The following is a 16,667-nucleotide window of genomic DNA, read 5'->3' on the forward strand; positions in this document are numbered from 1 at the left end:
GCTGGAGCTGGAGCTGGAGCTGGAGCTGGTGCTGGTGCTGGTGCTGGAGCTGGCGCTGGCCCAACACTGGGAGAACTTATTATATTCTTAACAGATTTCTAACAACTTTCTTATAAAGCAGAGGTCTTAGAAAAGAATTAGATTATAGACCTTTAAAATAAGATTTAAGATAATCTGAAGCAAGTAATTATTCTTTATAGATATATATTAATTTAGGAAATATTTACAAACTTAATATATACTAATATAAATAATTAATACATTATGTTAAATAAACTAGCAGCTAGCGTTAATATACTAATAAAACCTTTAGTTTCTAGTACTTGTTAAGCTACTAGTAAATTAGTAGCAGAGAAGAAGAAGCTAATAATTAAGCTATAACTTTAGTGAGACATATTTAATTATACTAAAATCGAATTATCTCTCTATTGATTATTAGCTTTTTAGTATAGTTTAAGTTAAAACTCATTCAGTTATAGCTGTTTTAAAACATAGGTAGTCAAATCTAAGAACTGCCAAAAAATTTGGCGTCAAGCTTCGGGCCGACAACTCTGATAGGGAGTGGAGCGGCCGATTGTGGTGGAGAATAGTGAAAGATGCGATGAGTATGCGTGGCAGGTAATACTCGAGGAGTTGTCAGTCTGCTGGAGGCGAAGACGTGTCTGATAATATCCTTCGCATTGTTTGCTGGCAAGGTTGAAGAGAGATCTCAGGCTCGTGTTTGGAGTGGGTAGACAAAAGACGACGCTTTAAAGTTCACCGCGGGCAATTAGAGTCACATTTCAGGCTTGTGGGACTGCTCCAACTCATCAGGTTGGACCACACATCTACTTAAATAACACAACGCCAATTCGGACCGAATTCTTTACTACTGGGTCGACATGAACGGCATGAAGCGAGGATGACACAAATCTGCTCTCTTGTTCCCTTAAGGATTGCGAACGAGCAGTGCAGAATGCTTGTTGCCTAACTACTTGCCACGATGCTTTTGTAATCCACTACAAGAACACACTCGAGCAGCGGACAGCGGTTGCCTTGAAGTAACGATGCGACAGCGTACCGCCGACGGACGACACGATGAATCTCTGCGCTCTCTGTCGGTCCATTCCTTTCGAAAGACTTCCTCAATTGCCCTCGGATTGGGAGTGTATTATCAACCGGAGGGAGCTGCCGTCTTTTGTCTTCAACTCAAGCCTCTCTTCCGCACTGGACGTACCCATTGGCTTCAGATACCACAGCAGCCTTGAGGACCTTGCAGCATCTGCTGGTGGCTGCAGGCTCTGCGACTTACTTAACGACTCGGTTAGCGGATTTTCCGCTTCTTACCGTAAGGCGGAGAACGACCCATTGTTTGCGTACTATGAGGACGCACACTTGGGACTCCCGTCTAACTTTCAGTTCTGGCTAACAAAACGCATCAATGGTGGAGATGGGTTCTTGGTCCTTGTTCGTGCGCGACGGGAAGGTATCATTTATCTTGTTGGCGCCGTTGGGTTTTGCGTCAAAGAGGGTATGTCGTGGGATGTGTAAAGCTGAAACTCAACTTGCTCTAACGAGTGATTTCAGATAGCGCGCTGGCATCTTTGTACAAAGGGCGGCCAGTCGAAGAGGATGGAGGCTCTCCAACAACCCTTGACCGAGCCGCAGCTTGGGTGCAAAATTGTGTGAGGAACCATGAAGACTGTCAAGCTGGTGGTAGTATTCCATTGCCGTCGCGCTTACTTGACCTGGAGAGCTGTACAAACCAGAAAGAAATAAGGCTGCGGGGTACTGGAGGCATTCATGGTCGCTACGCCGCGTTGAGCCACTGTTGAGGACGTACGGGACATTTCATTCCCTTTCGCGCTTCAATAGCTGCCAGAAAGGAGGCAATCAAGATTGAAGAGCTCCCGAAAACGTTTCAAGATGCAGTGTACACTGTTAGAAAATGGGGATACGATATCTCTGGATTGACTCACTCTGTATCTGCCAGGACGACCTTGAAGACTGGGCACGAGAATCCGCCAATATGGCCGCAGTGTACTCAAATGCTCACTTGACCATCGCTGCTGCTCACGCCACAGATAGTTCCGCTGGTTGTTTTAACCGACGAAAAGGGCGACGCCACATCCCAGTTGACTACATCACGCAAGATGGCACGAGTGGGCAACTCCTGGCCTTCCTCGTGTCGACTGACAAGGAAGCAGCCAGCAGGTTGTACATCGAGATGAGCCATGAGCCGTTGACTAAGCGTGCATGGGCGCTGCAAGAGCGTTTGTTGGGGCAACGCATCCTTCATGATGGTACAGATCAGATGTACTATGAATGCAATCATGAGTTCGTCAGTGAAGATGGTTTCCGTGACGCCGGACGGTACTGCAATCTGTTTGGAGCAACTGACTCTGGACGGGTTGGTCGCAGATCCCAACACTCTGATGAACATGCATTCTGGTATCATCTGCTGTGGTACTACGGCAGCAGAAGACTGAGCAATCCTTCAGATAAGCTGCCTGCCATGTCAGGATTGGCACGGATATTCGAGTCACGCGTTCAAGCCTCCTATGTGGCCGGCTTATGGAGCAATGCGTTGATCGAAGGCCTCGCATGGCAGGGAGTGCGGTCAACCAAGGATCCAACGACTTCTACATCACAAGCTTACATTGCTCCGGCCTGGTCGTGGGCGTCGTATGATGGGATTGCCGCCACGGGACAAGGTAAGGAATGGAAAGATATCGCGAAGGTTCTTGACTATCACATCAAACTCAAGACCTCAAACCCGTACGGCGAGTTGGAGGAAGGGTGGATCATGATCAGGGCGCCATTGGTCCGGGTTAGTCTTAGCGACGAGCCCGAAAAGACGCGGACAAGGTACCACACAGGTGGAACATGAGGCTGAAGACTGCTGGGGGCGATCCCGTTTGGCACATATGCAAGCTTTGACAACATAAACAGCAACGACGATGCAGCGAGGGAGCTCGTGAAAAGACTCGAGCTTTTCGCGCTAGTGCTTCAACGATGGGACAAGGAAAAGAACGTGCTGGAGAAGAGCGAACAGTGGGGCAAGGGAAAAAGTGAAGAAGAGAGGCAGGAGAATAGAGAAGAGAAAGATGATGTTGAGAAGGGAGCGCAGGAAGAGGGTGGAGAAGACCAAGAAGCATGGAATCAAGGTAGTGGTGGTGATGACTGCTATGACTACTTCACATGGCACTCGTTTGTGTCGGTCCGAGCAGCGATAGCAGGCAAATGGACGAATAGGTTGTGTGGGCCGCAGCGCGACAGTAAAGGATCTAAATGGGAGCAAATTACAGGCGCACTTCCCTCCACAACCAATGCTTCTTATCATTAAGATAACCTTCCACTTTCTTCAGGCTTAATCACAATATCACTAGATAAAAGCTTGCCTCGAGCTCGACAGTAGCCTCTTTACGCAAGTGATCACTGTTGCAATGCCCCAGCCCCGCGGAATAATGGGACACCCGTGTGGTCCTATTGCTCCTCGGCCGGTTTGTTCCCCTGTAGATGTCTGCCAATGGCACGCTAATGTTGGTGATAACCAGATCCAAAATGCTCAAGCTCAATCCGTTTCATAGATTTCTAGTTATATGTTGCTCTCTTCCGAAGCCCAGTGGCAAGAACGACTTCAACGGTGGGAGAGTTCTTAGAGTCTGCAGCTGGCGCTGGAGCTGGAGCTGGAGCTGGAGCTGGTGCTGGTGCTGGTGCTGGAGCTGGCGCTGGCCCAACACTGGGAGAAAGCTCTGCAATTATGTTCGACCTTCTTTTGGGGGACCACCTCATGAGTGTCAGGCCTTTCCATTCGACCAGCACCATACACACAAATGCGCACATTTGAAGGACAAGACAGCTAGCATACAATGCGGGGTAGAGCTTACGGATATTTGGCTCGAACGTCAGCGCAACCTTGGCTTCCTTTCTGCCACGCGTTAACCGACCACTCCAGCACAAGCATGAGTTGAACAACCCACCACTAGATGCGAAGAGCAGGATCAAGCTAGGAGCCGCGATCAAAAAGTCCTTGATTATGGTCAACCGCCAGTGCCAGCGCCCACTGAGATGTTTCGATCTGCTCCGCCAAGTGATCAAGGTACTCCCGAAGTAGGCAACGCTGATTACGAAAAGAACAAACCAGCGGCAATTCACACCAGACGGGGGGAGGTGCCAGATTATAGCCAGGGCGATCACAGTTGAGACGACTATGGGACATATAGCGAGGAGAAAGAGAACCCAGCGTGGATGATCGCCTGAAAGCCTGCTGTTGAATATGGCCTTTTTGGGCCGAAAAGTGTAGATGGCCCCAGACCAGGGACGGGACTCGAAGTATCGTTTAGCTATATCGTCATACGATTCGGCTTCATCCCTGTCGTCGTGTGATTCGGTGCTATGTAAAAGTGTGAGCAGATCCCGTCCTTCAGGCAGATGCTTCTGGATAATGCCGAAACAGGTGTAGATCGATGGAAAGCTCCCCACGAGGTTACTCAGTAAAACTGCCGGCAGAATATAGGTGAGGAACATGGAGATGCCAATCCGTCCACCGGGAGGTGAAGTGGCACTTCCGCCTAGCCTTGTAACGAAGGCGCATGCAACTTGATAGAAGTAGAGAGAAACTGCTAGGCTGGTTCGGAAAATCGCGTCCGTTCTGCTATTTGCCAGCTCGTGCGCCACGCGGGTCCGGAATCTCTCCTGATCACATTCAGACATACCTTCGGATAGCATGGTATAGATATGGCGAGGGTCAGTACCCTCGTTTGTAACCTCTTCAATCCCTCCTAAGACAGTTCCGTAGACTCTCACGAATTCGCTTCGTTTATGATCTTCGTCAGTCATCGAATGTCCTATCTTGCCATACGAAATCTTCGAAATCAGGTACCACACATGCATTTGCCACCCTCTTCGTCGTCTCCTCACCCGCCCCATCCATACTTCTGGACGTACGTTGGCATCGTTGGGCATTGGGTGGGTACGGTTCCATTCACTTTCTGCTATTCTCCGGCACTGACTCCAGGCTTCCAACTTTAACAGCAGACAATAGATTGAGTCGATCGGATCGCCAAGTAGATGGACGACGACCCGGTACGTCCTCTTTCCCAGAGGTGTGACATCCATCTGGCTAACTAGGATGAGAACAGGTATAAGCCAGATGTTAAGGATTGGTCCAATGTCAGGATACCATGTACTTCCTTTTCCGCAGTAGGTTTCACAAGCGCCAAGTGTCAATACCGGTGACTCTGTAGTGGAGGTTGGATGGAAGATATTGCTGTCATGGAGAGATACAGTATGATTTCCTAGTGCCCAGGTGATGTCCGCTTTGCACGAGTCCCAGGGCAATGCCACGGTTGCAGTCGAAAGAGCAGCCGTAAGCACAGCGGTGGTGAGGTATCTGCATCTTCCGTGGCGGACCATGATTGGTAGGTCTGGCTATACTGGCCGAAAAGTGAGAGAAATTTCAGGAATTGCAGATGAGTCCTCCTGAATCAACGCGAAGAGCAGTGCGACTCTGAGAATTTCTGTTACAACACGACATCATATATTGCTTGGCCAATGCCTTGTGGATAAGGGGTGTCATGTCAACCGATGTGACAACTCTTTGGAGGCTTACAGATACACCCTGGTCGATTTTCGGCAGTGAGGCTCGATTTTAGAAGAGGCTTACAGCCGGTAGTGAGGTGCACAGCCAGGAAGGGCTTCGTTGGAAAATACCTTAGGTGTTGACAAGGTTTTCATTTGTGGATTGATATTAACAACGCCTTCTCGTGGATACCATCAGTTCCAGATTGGTGCTACCGTCATGCTCCTTTAATGTGGCAGTAAATAGTCGACGCCTTCTTATTATATCCCATCTCCATTCGTACAAAAGTTGTTAAAATCTGCCGTGCTGCTATTACTACATAAGAGGCAGGGCAGAAAATGACGAATTTGGGAGGCACTGTACGCTTTTTCTTGGAGGGTTGTAACGTGCAGAAACTAAGCTAACTAATTAGGAAAATCCCCTCTTGGCTTGTAAGCATAGAGTTAAAGTGCCAAGAGCACCACAGCACCACAGCCCGCTCGCCAGGTACGAGATTTTGGCACAAATTTTCATTTCCACCTTCCGTACTCGGGGGCCTGAAGCGCGCCTTCAGGGTTATTATGCAGCGCGCCTAATACTTGCTTAGAAAACTTTGGTGATAATGGCGTTTGGCGCTTTACCGACAGAAAACTTTCTAAGCTCTTAAATAAGGTCCAATTTTTGGGACTTCCCTTCGCTTTAAGAGACCTATCTTTGGCCGGACTCATACTACGTGGCTGGCATGTGCCTAGTGTCCGTTTTCCACTAGTACAGTCTGTAGCTAGGTGAAAATGTTCTTGATAGTTCTCACTCTCCTTAAATGTTGGGCGTAAATTGTCTAGTCCTTTTGGTTCAACTACAGTTAGCAGCTAGCTGATGCAAGCTAATTTATCTGTCAAGCGGTATCACATGGTGTCAAAGAGCGCTACATAGGCGTTTCTGTAATGTCGAAATTAACGCTGTTATTGCTACTATCTCAAGGCGAATTCGATAGAAACAGGAGAGTAGCATAGGGACCGCTCAGTAGCATAGGGAATCCCTATGGCCATGTGTCAAGATGTACGGCACGTTCTGATTGGTTGAATTCTGTCGGCCACTTCTATGTGTAACTTCCGCTCGTTGAGCGGTCCCTATGCTACTACTAGTAGTACTGAGCGGTACAAAGGGGCTGAGGGGCAGCAGGCTTGGCTGACACACTGATAGAATAAAGTAAGCAGCTGCAGCCGAGTCCTGGCGCCCAAAAGTGGGTCCTTCGGTCCCACTTGGACCAAAACCGGGTCTTCCCAACTCCTTAGTCCTCAGAGCTCAGCTCAGTCTCGACTCAGGTTAAAGCAGCGCCGCTCAGGATGGAGGCCGTAGCTGGAACTAGGGAAAAAATCTTATGTCAGACTATCAGGGTATTGTACCACAATATTTTTTTTTAGTGAAGTTCCATCTGGTTAGTCAGCATGCCGCCTCTGCTCAGGCGCTATCCATCCTCGGCTCATCCTCGGCGCAGCTTGCTCACCCACTTGCTCAGGCTGCTCAGGTTGCTCAGGTCTTGCTCAGTCACCTTTTCCTTCCGCCCCTACAAGCCAATCATGCATCGTGGTCTCATCGTCGTGTCATGTCTTTTCCAGTCAAGTTTAGACGACGATACTCAGGGGGCCCAGTTTATGGACTTGGGGCCCAAAATCGGTCCCATCATCCAACACGCCTCCACTCCCGTTCGCATTGCCGGTAGGTCTTCGAGAGATGAAGGATTCTCCCGTTGCTTGGTGACTCGCTCTTTGAAATGTTTCTCTCTTCCTCTCTGCTAGTTTCACTTGACTTTTAAGAATACCTCTTTCTCTTAATCTGTTTAGCTTAGATTGTTTCTCCTGTTTCTTATTACTAGTTTAGTCCTTTTCTGTTGCCATCCTTATTGCTTTCTTACTCTTAATGCTAAAGCCGAATTTAGCAAAGGCATTATTTAGGCAGGCCTATTAGAAAGACTTTAAAAATAACAAAGATATCATTAATAATAAAGAAATTAAAAAAGAGCTTTAGCCTAAAATAAAGAGTAATTACTATCAGACTTTAATATTATAGTATTAGTAAATTTATTAATTAGTAACTAAGAAGGTATTATTTTCTAACTCTTATTTCTTTATTTTATAAATATATAGTTAAATACTTAAATATTACTCTAAATAGCATTACAATATTAAAAGACTTTATAAGAAATGTCGCCTTTAGGATAAAAGGCAAGTATAATAATCTTAAGACATACTTAAGTTTTATTATTTAGATATACAAAAACTTTATTACTAGCTAATAATAAGCGGGTAATAAGAAAATAAATAACAGGGTAATACTTTTTACTTTAAATGTTAATCTTTAATAGTTATTATTAGCTAATCTTGTATTATAATTTACTAATAATATATAGTTTATTAAGTATCTCTTATAAAAAAAACTTAATCTTGTTTATAAGAAGTAAGAGAGGTGTTACGTAGTAACCTGGCTAAATGCCTTGAAGGGGTATTAGAGCAGGGCTTCGCGCGCCTTAGCGCCTTACGCCTTATCCTTCTACTCCTTTATAGCTATTAAATAGCCGCAACCACTTCTTCACCACAATTATAATAGCTATATCAGAGCTCTAGTGACCAGGTAATACCCTCTATTGCTTTTATAGCAGCACTATACCCTTATTATAGAGATATCCCGTAATAAGAGATATTATAATATTATAATCTACTTTCTTTATCTTAAAATACAGCTATAGCAAAATAATTAATATATATATAAAAAGCTAGGAATTAGAATAAATATATAAGCAGAGATTTAGCTTAACATGTTTACCTTAGCAAGAGTAAGCGAATCTATAAAATTAATATGCTATATAGATTCTAGCTAAGGCCTATACTATTAGGTAAGTATTCTTTCTAATTAAGTTTATTACTAAGTAAAAGCTATTAGCTAAGTTATATTAAGTAAGATATTACTTTTGTAGTCTTTTATAATAAGCATAGAAAGGCGGAGTTTACTATACAAGTTATAAAGAATATAAAGGGCATGACTTTTATACCTAATAAAAGATAGATCTCTCTCTTAAGTTAATTTTATATTATTTCTAAGCAACTAATAATGCGGTAGGCTAGAGCACTTATTACATAAAGGGTTAAAGTCTTAATTACTTTTTTATAATTCTATACTTATACATCTCTCTATTTTTATTACAAAAAATATATTTAAAGACTATAAAATAATAAAAGAGCTCCTTAGTATTAAGCCGCCTAAAGAAGAAGAGATGTTCCACCTCTAATAAGATCCTCATGTACTTGATCTGCCCCTTTACCAGAAGGATAATAACGAGATCAACTTAGCCTGTATTTTTAATAAACGTCTTAGGGATCTAGGCCTTTGTACAAGATATTATTAGCTCTTTATAATTCATAACTTTAGAGCTAAAGAGCTACATTTAATTAGTAAGCTTTCTCTAATGCTATTTCTTATAAATTTTTATATTAAATTAAGGATGTTACTTTTATAGTCTTTTATAATAAGTATAAGAAGGCAGAGTTTACTATACAAATTATAAAGAATGTAAAAGGCATAACTTTTACGCCTAATAAAAGATGGATCTCTTTCTTAAGTTAATTTTATATCATGTCTAAGCAGCTAATAATATAGTAGGCTAAAGCACTTACTATATAAAAAGTTAGAGTCTTAATGACTTTTTTATAATTCTATACTTATTTACTTCTTGATTTTTATTATAAAGAATATATTAAAGAAGCTCCTGAGTATTAAGCCGCCTAAGAAAGAGGAAATGTTTTACCTTTAATAAGATCCTTATATATTTGACTTGCCTCTTTACTAAAAGGATAATAGCAAAATCAACTTAGCCTATATTTTTAGTAAACGTCTTAGGAATCTAGGCCTTTATATAAGATATTATTAGCTCTTTATAATCTATAACTTTAAAGTTAAAGGGCTATATCTAATTAGTAAGCTTTCTCTAATATTATTTCTTATAAATTTTTATATTAAATTAATATATAAGTAAATAAGCTTTACTTATCTACTTAAAGAAAAAAGCATAATAAATATAGAGATAAGAACATATATAATAGCTTCTATGCCCTCTAGAATTCTAGCATAAATAATTAAGGTGCCTATTTTAATAATATATTGCAAAGTATTATTAATAACTGGTTTTATGCCCTGACGCTGTCTTATAACCCTGAGTTATAGTAGTCCTTACTAGCAGAAAAGCAGAATAAGCTTAAGAATAGCCCAAAATTTATTATAATTAAAGAGGAACTATAACATATCTCTTTAAGATCTAGAGACAACCTAATAACTAGAGATTAATAAAAAAAACTATATATACAGAAAAAGAAACTTATATCTAAGGAACTCTGAAAATAATAGAAGTTATAGCTAAGAAAGCTTTTCTTTAAGGCGGACAAAAGCAACCTAACAGACTACCACTATACTTGATTTCTCTATATCTGTAGTCTGATGCTAGTCTGTCGCTGTCTAGCATCTAATGTCAAGAGAGCTATAGTTAGGCCTAATAAAGTAAATAAATATTCTGACTAGATATTCTGTTTTTATGCTATAGCAAGGCGCTAGGTATCTCTCCTTAGTTAATCAATCTATTAAGACTTAAATACTTATAGTATCAGAGAAAATGCTATTAGATTTAGGGAGGTCTGTGACAAAATCTATAGCTAGGTATTATCACTATTTCTTAGGCGGCTCTAGTGCTTGCAGTTAATCTTAGCGCTTATAAGAGGGTTTTAAATAACAGTATATAGGATATTTAGCTAGCTGTTCCTTTACTAAGTCTATTATCTTTAACTAATAGAATTATTATTACAGGATCTTATAGGTCTTTACAAGGCCTAAGTGACTAGTTATTAGCTATTTATAGTATTTATTAATATAGCAAAGTCTTAGTTCTTTATTTTTAGGAATTTATAAGCGTTATTAGTAGTATAGTTTATTATTCTCTACTAAATAGTTAGCTAATATAATTATAAAAGACCTTCTGACCCTAGACAAGACTTGTTAGTAGGTTACTTAATAAGGATCTTCTTAGGCAAGATTCTGATATGTGGTAATAATATCTTCTTCTAAAATAGTTTGAGGCTATAGGTTTATTATATATAGGGCTATAGTATTATCTATGATTACGTTAGAGTCTTCTCCTAACTTAGGTAATCTCTTATAGCAGCGTAGGATTCTTATAAGTCTAATTAGATAGACAGAAATAGGTTCTAATATCTAGGGGTCTAGATTCTTCGGTTTTAGGATTACTTACTTAAGGAACTTCTTCCTATTATCGTTAGCATTAGTAGCTTTATCTTATAGTCTGTAGAATAATTTATCTGCGCAGCATTATAACCTAGGGCGGTACTTGATTACAAAGTTAAAACAAGAGAGGAACTTACTCTAATAGGCTTGTTAGCAGGATAGTTATTTAAATAATAACTATAGCTATTAGTTCTTTGTTGTAAATCTTATAGTTACTCTTAACTAAGGCATGTTGCTTTAAGAAGTAGGCTACAGATTACAGGATCCCCTTATTATTAGGTTAAAACAGGACTCCTCTATATATATTGTCTAAGGCGTTAGTCTCTACAGTACAGGGTAAGTCAGGATCAAAGTACTATAGGACTAGGGAGCTTGTAAACATGTCTTTTAGTATCTAAAATGCTTTTTTGGCTTTCTCTCTCTAGTTAAAAGAGACGTCTTTTTAGATAAGCTTGGTCAGGGGTAAGGCTATCTTTGAGAATTCTTTAATAAATTAATAATAGAAATTCGTAAATTCTATAAAACTTTATATATCTTTTGTATTATTAGGCTTCTTTTAATTTTAAATTATAGCTATCTTCTTTAGATTTATATATATTTATCTAGGTTTATTATCTTCTAAATGGCTCTAAATAATTATTCCTAAGTATTTCATCTTATAAACTTCGAATTCGTATTTTTCTATATTAAGTTATAGTTTAATAATAGCTAATCTGCCTAGTACTGTCTTTACATATTAGTGATGCGCTATCTTCTAAACAGCTCTGAATAATTATTCCTAAGTATTTCGTCTTATAAACTTTGAATTCACATTTTCTTATATTAAGTTGTAATCTAGTAATAGCTAATCTGCCTAGTACTATCTTCACATGTTAGCAGTGCTCTTTTAGTGAGTTACTAAAGATTAGGATATTATTAAGATATACTAAGACAAATTAGTCTAGGATATCCTTTCCTAAGGCATTATTAATGTAGTTCTAAAAGGAGGCTAGAGCATTACAAAGACTAAAAGAGACTACGTTTTATTTATATAAACCTATATATATATAAAAGGCTATTTTCTATTTATCTCTATAGGCTATTCTGATTCTGTAGAAGGCAATAATAATGTCTAATTTAGTATACTACATGGCTTTACAAAGCTTATTTAGAGTCTCTTAAATTAGGGGAATTAGGTATTTGTTCTTAATTATAATAGTATTTAAACCCTAGTAATCTATATAAAACTATAGACCTCCTTTAGGTTTCTTAACAAATAAGACTAGAGCAGCAGCAAAGGACTTAAATACATGAATAAAGTTCTTTAATAAATAGTCCTTTAGTGTTTTGTTTAAGACCTCTAATTTGTTTCTAGACATGCTATATAAGGCTCCGGATAGTAATTTAGTATTTAGTAATAACTTAATCTTATAATTTACTTTAAGGCGATATAATAAAAGCTTATTAATAATAGCTTTATTAAATAAGGACAGAAACTTGTAATATTACTTAGGAAGTCTAGTCTAAGGATCTATAATTTCTTTAGATTTTAGAGCCTTCTTAATGTCTCTTAATAATATTACAAAGACTTTATAATCTCTTTACTTACTTAGGTAATTAAAGGCTATTACTCTTATTATAATTAGTGTTACAGTTATATCTATAGCTTTTATTTATTTTTAGACTTAAGGTTTATTATTCTGTACTCTTTATATAGCTTTAAAAGTAATAAAGTATCCTTTGTTTTTCTAAAGGCAATAATTATAGCAATATTTTATATTATATATAATAGTCTTTAGTACCTAATCTATTATTAGATTATATTATTTAACGTTGTTTTGTTATTGCTGCGATTATATTATTTAAGTTAGAGTATTCTAAAAATAATATTATATTTTAGTTTAAAGACAACAAATATTAATAAGACTTCTTAATAGATATCAAAAGGTATAAAAAATAAGGGAACTTTAATAATATAAGTTATTATAAAGGTCTGATTATTAAAGCCTATTATAGTTCTTTGACTTTCTAATTTTTTATAAAAGAAGAATTATACAAAAGCTTTACTAATATATATTACTATAAAATAACTAGAGTTAATTAGGACTTAATATTTAAATTATCTAATATTATACTTAATTAAAAGACACTTAGAGTTAAGAAGAAGGTCTGCTAAATATAGAGAAATAAAACCTAATTATATTATTAGGCTATCTACTATATTAGTAGTAACTAACCTCTTCTTAATCCCTTAAATATAACTTAGTTTAAGGTTACTTTATTTAATAACTTTATATTAATATAATTACTAAATAAAGAAAGAAGGGCAAGAAAGGCTAAGGCAATAGGTATAATTACTTATAAAGTTGCTAGAATAAATACCAAAGTTAAGAACGCTATAATAAGTATAAAAGAGATAGTACAAAAGTTATTCTATAGCTTTAGCTTTTCTAGGCATATATTAGCTTTGTAGTCCGGGCCTGTGTAATAATAATAAAGGCTTAGATTACGTTAACGTTCTTATTTAGCTTCGCGTTTATTAAAGGCTTTGCAGACTAAGTAATCTATGTCTATAGGATTATAGAAAATAAGGGCAGATATAACAGAATAAGCAGGGGCTAGAACTAAGATAATTAAACTTATAAGTGGCTTTTATAACTTGGTTATCTATTATAATAATATAGTATATAGTAGGTTGTCCTACTAAGTATACTCTTAAATAAAGACTTTATATAATATGTCTCTAATATTAATTATAGTCAGCTTCTTTATAAGTTCCTTAGATAATATAAGTCAGAGCAGTCTCTTAAGACTATAGTCCTAAAATAGCGTTCTTCTAGCGGTCTGCTTAAACTCTAGGTAGAATTCAGAGAAGAGTTAATACGTTTACTTTATCTTTATAAGACGGCAGATAGCAGAGTACTCTAGATTAGTATTACTAAAGTTAAGCTTTAGTTCTTTAATTAGATCTACCTAATCTAGATAGATCCCTTTGTTAATGTTATCTAAAGTGACGTCTAAGGCATAATCTATAAGTTAAGAGAATACGTAATAAATATATAATATAAGCGTGAGATATTTATTAGTATTAACTCTAAATTTTGAAGTAAGGCCTATTTTGAACCTCTCTAAGTCTTTGTAAGTATTAGGCCTTAGGCCACTAAATATAAGAACGTCTATAGTTTTTTCTGACTTTATAAGTATATGCTAGAGTTATTAATTCTGTTATAAGACTGTGACTATTACTAATAAGATCTAGGTTATTAGGCCTTAAGTCAGATCTTAGGCTAGGTGCTTAGAAGGCTAAGGAGTATAAATCAGAGCCGGACTATACGTAGGAATAGGTATGTAAGAGAGTTTTTGTAGGTTAACTATATTATTATCAAGACATATTTAGGCATTAGCTATAGCTTCTACAGATAAAAAGAACTTAAGAGAGATCTCAGACTCTTTTAAGGAGGAAAGGACATGAAACAGGATAAAAGAAAAAGAGGCAGTAGTTCTTTTACTGCTTAGACTGAGCAATAAGGAACAATGACAAAGGGAAAGTAGGTTAAGACGGACCTAAGAACCAGAAGATAAAAATAAGTGGGACGCTTCATAATGTTAGGAGAGCTATGGTTAGGCCTAATATATAAGACAAAGCGTGAAGAAAAGGAAACAAAAGTGGGAATACAACGCTTTATATACATGTCCGTGCCTCTTATTTCGCTGAGGCCAGGTACAGACAACTGTGGGTACCTGTCGTTAGTAATGGCTAGAATAGCGGCAGGGAGCTGGGTCTGAGATGAACTCTGTAAGCCATGATCAGTGCTATAGGGAATATAGTCCTTGGCGTAGGTCGCGGGAGGATTCGTAACATCTAATCTATTTATTGCTGCTCTTATCTGTAGTAATAAAGGCTATACAGTCCTTTACGACATAATTAAGCTCTATTAATAAGAGATAGAAGTAGCGTTCCGCCCAGGCTTAGAGCTAGCAAAGTGCCGCTATATAATAAAGCGGAACTAGAAGATAGACAAGTTCGTTAATTTCCTTAACCTCCTTATAAGCTTTATTATATATAAGAACATAGGCTAATTTTGCAATATAAATAAGAAGCCGGCTATATAAAGATGAAAGCACATATATAACTGTTATAAGAAGCATCTCTGCGCCTGCTATAACTCTGCAAAGCTATGCTTTTCCTGTAATAAATAGATTACTAGCCAGAAGGAATAAGAGGACTATTGCTAGGCACATCTAGATAAGCCTAAGCTAGTTCTGACTTAATGCAATCCTTTCAACTATAGCGGATGCCTTGCCTCTCTTAGATACTGCCCTTACTGTCTAGGAAATGTGAGGCTTTCTACTTCTGCATAAATGCGTTAGATTATTGACTGACCTGAATAGCAAGATCATCTTAACTAACACAATAGAAAGCTAGAAGTTAGTAAGGTGCCAGAATGTCCACATCCGCAAGCGCAATATGGCAAAGAATTCAAATCAGCACAGAAGCTGAGGTTCCATCTGCAGGATGTTCACTGTGTCAGGCTTATAAAGGGACTCAAAAGGTCTAGCGTCGAGCACGAAGCAGATTCCAAGCCCTTTAAAGTCAAGAGAGCTAGTGGCACCAACCCTCGTGGCTCAGACACGGAGACTAACGCATGTCACAAGCAAGAATTCAAGTTCATTGACGAGGTAGCGAAACTGTGGAACCTCAAGATACATGTGCAATCAACCCCTCCCTTGATCAGCTCGAACAGTTCAACCCCTATGCCCGACTGGATCACGGACAGGAATGAGAGCGCTGTCGAGACGCCGCCGTCATCTGTGTACACTGATACAACCGAGAACATCGACCCTTTACTACTCGCCTCTACCGCCACGCCAGATCAGACGACGATACATGATTTTATCGATGGGGATGATTTCATTGGTATCAATGAAGGGAAACGCCATCTGTTGGAAGTGGATTTTTCAGTCGAGGACGCGGCTGTGATTCAGAGTACGTGCCAATAGCTGATATCCAGAGTGATAACCTCTAATAGGAATATAGAACGCTTCGTTACGGAGGAGACTATTAGTGAAGGAAACTTCTCTAGTGTCACGGCTGCCATGCTTGTCGGCCGCTAGCGCTAGGGCCGCCGGGTATTGATTGGCACTACGCGTTAGTAAGGGGCATGCTCGCTATATAGGAGCGACCCCAGTGCCATCCTCGTCGGCTCTGCAGTCTTAGGATAGCACTCAACATGGGCTGAAGATCTCGCGCACTCGTCGCCTGCTTCCAACGTGACACGTGACAAAGTCTAAGAAGCAAAAGTTACAACGTGCTCTATAGACTCTCTATATACATTAACAATAAGATGCTTAAGAAACTAAAAGTCTTAACTATTATATAAAAGCGCTTAAGAAGACTCAAGATATAATAATTACTTAAAAGTGCAATGGCTCGAAACTAGAACAAGTCAATAGTCCATAGATTGCTAAAACGAAAGCTGAGGAATCTATATACAGTGTGCGAACGCACTGTCCACATATACACTAATCACGCCAAGACTGATCACATGATCCATGATACCCTCAACCACGCCGCAGGCAATCTCTATAGGCAAGCCGTAGGCACTTCCATCACACTACCCCCCCCTCCGAAATATCGATTGCCCCCAATCGATAGACAGTCAATCAGGAGTCTCACCACACACCCACATCACAGAACTCGCTCCTCTAATCCACAGCAGCATTCTCTTCCGTCAGCTCCACATTCGCTCTGAGCCCTCTACAAAATGCTTGATTCGCTCATGCTTCTTACAAACCCTTATTTGCTCACATAATTTCGCCCTGTTGCAAACCCTCAAGTGCTCATGCTAATTTTGTTCTT

General features: G+C 39.1%; 3 protein-coding genes across 3 annotated transcripts; 2 read left to right on the forward strand and 1 right to left on the reverse strand.

Moving 5' to 3' along the window:
• Positions 1-1,077: 1,077 nt before the first annotated feature.
• EPUS_09159 (uncharacterized protein) lies at positions 1,078-3,325 on the forward strand (the record flags this gene model as incomplete). Its single annotated transcript, XM_007789457.1, has 5 exons — positions 1,078-1,510; positions 1,567-1,809; positions 1,855-1,910; positions 1,973-2,847; positions 2,932-3,325. 5 exons carry the CDS (start codon positions 1,078-1,080, stop codon positions 3,323-3,325), a joined length of 2,001 nt encoding a protein of 666 aa, XP_007787647.1.
• A 248-nt stretch (positions 3,326-3,573) lies between these two features.
• Positions 3,574-5,397, reverse strand: EPUS_09160 (uncharacterized protein; the record flags this gene model as incomplete). The annotated part of the gene is made up of 1 exon (XM_007789458.1): positions 3,574-5,397. The coding sequence occupies one exon, from the start codon at positions 5,395-5,397 to the stop codon at positions 3,574-3,576; it is 1,824 nt and encodes a 607-aa protein (XP_007787648.1).
• Positions 5,398-15,252: 9,855 nt separating this feature from the next.
• On the forward strand, positions 15,253-15,922 carry EPUS_09161 (uncharacterized protein; the record flags this gene model as incomplete). Its single annotated transcript, XM_007789459.1, has 3 exons — positions 15,253-15,309; positions 15,464-15,794; positions 15,846-15,922. The coding sequence occupies 3 exons, from the start codon at positions 15,253-15,255 to the stop codon at positions 15,920-15,922; spliced, it is 465 nt and encodes a 154-aa protein (XP_007787649.1).
• Positions 15,923-16,667: the final 745 nt, after the last annotated feature.

This window comes from Endocarpon pusillum (assembly GCF_000464535.1).
Source record: "Endocarpon pusillum Z07020 unplaced genomic scaffold scaffold1082, whole genome shotgun sequence".
NCBI lineage: Eukaryota > Fungi > Ascomycota > Eurotiomycetes > Verrucariales > Verrucariaceae > Endocarpon > Endocarpon pusillum.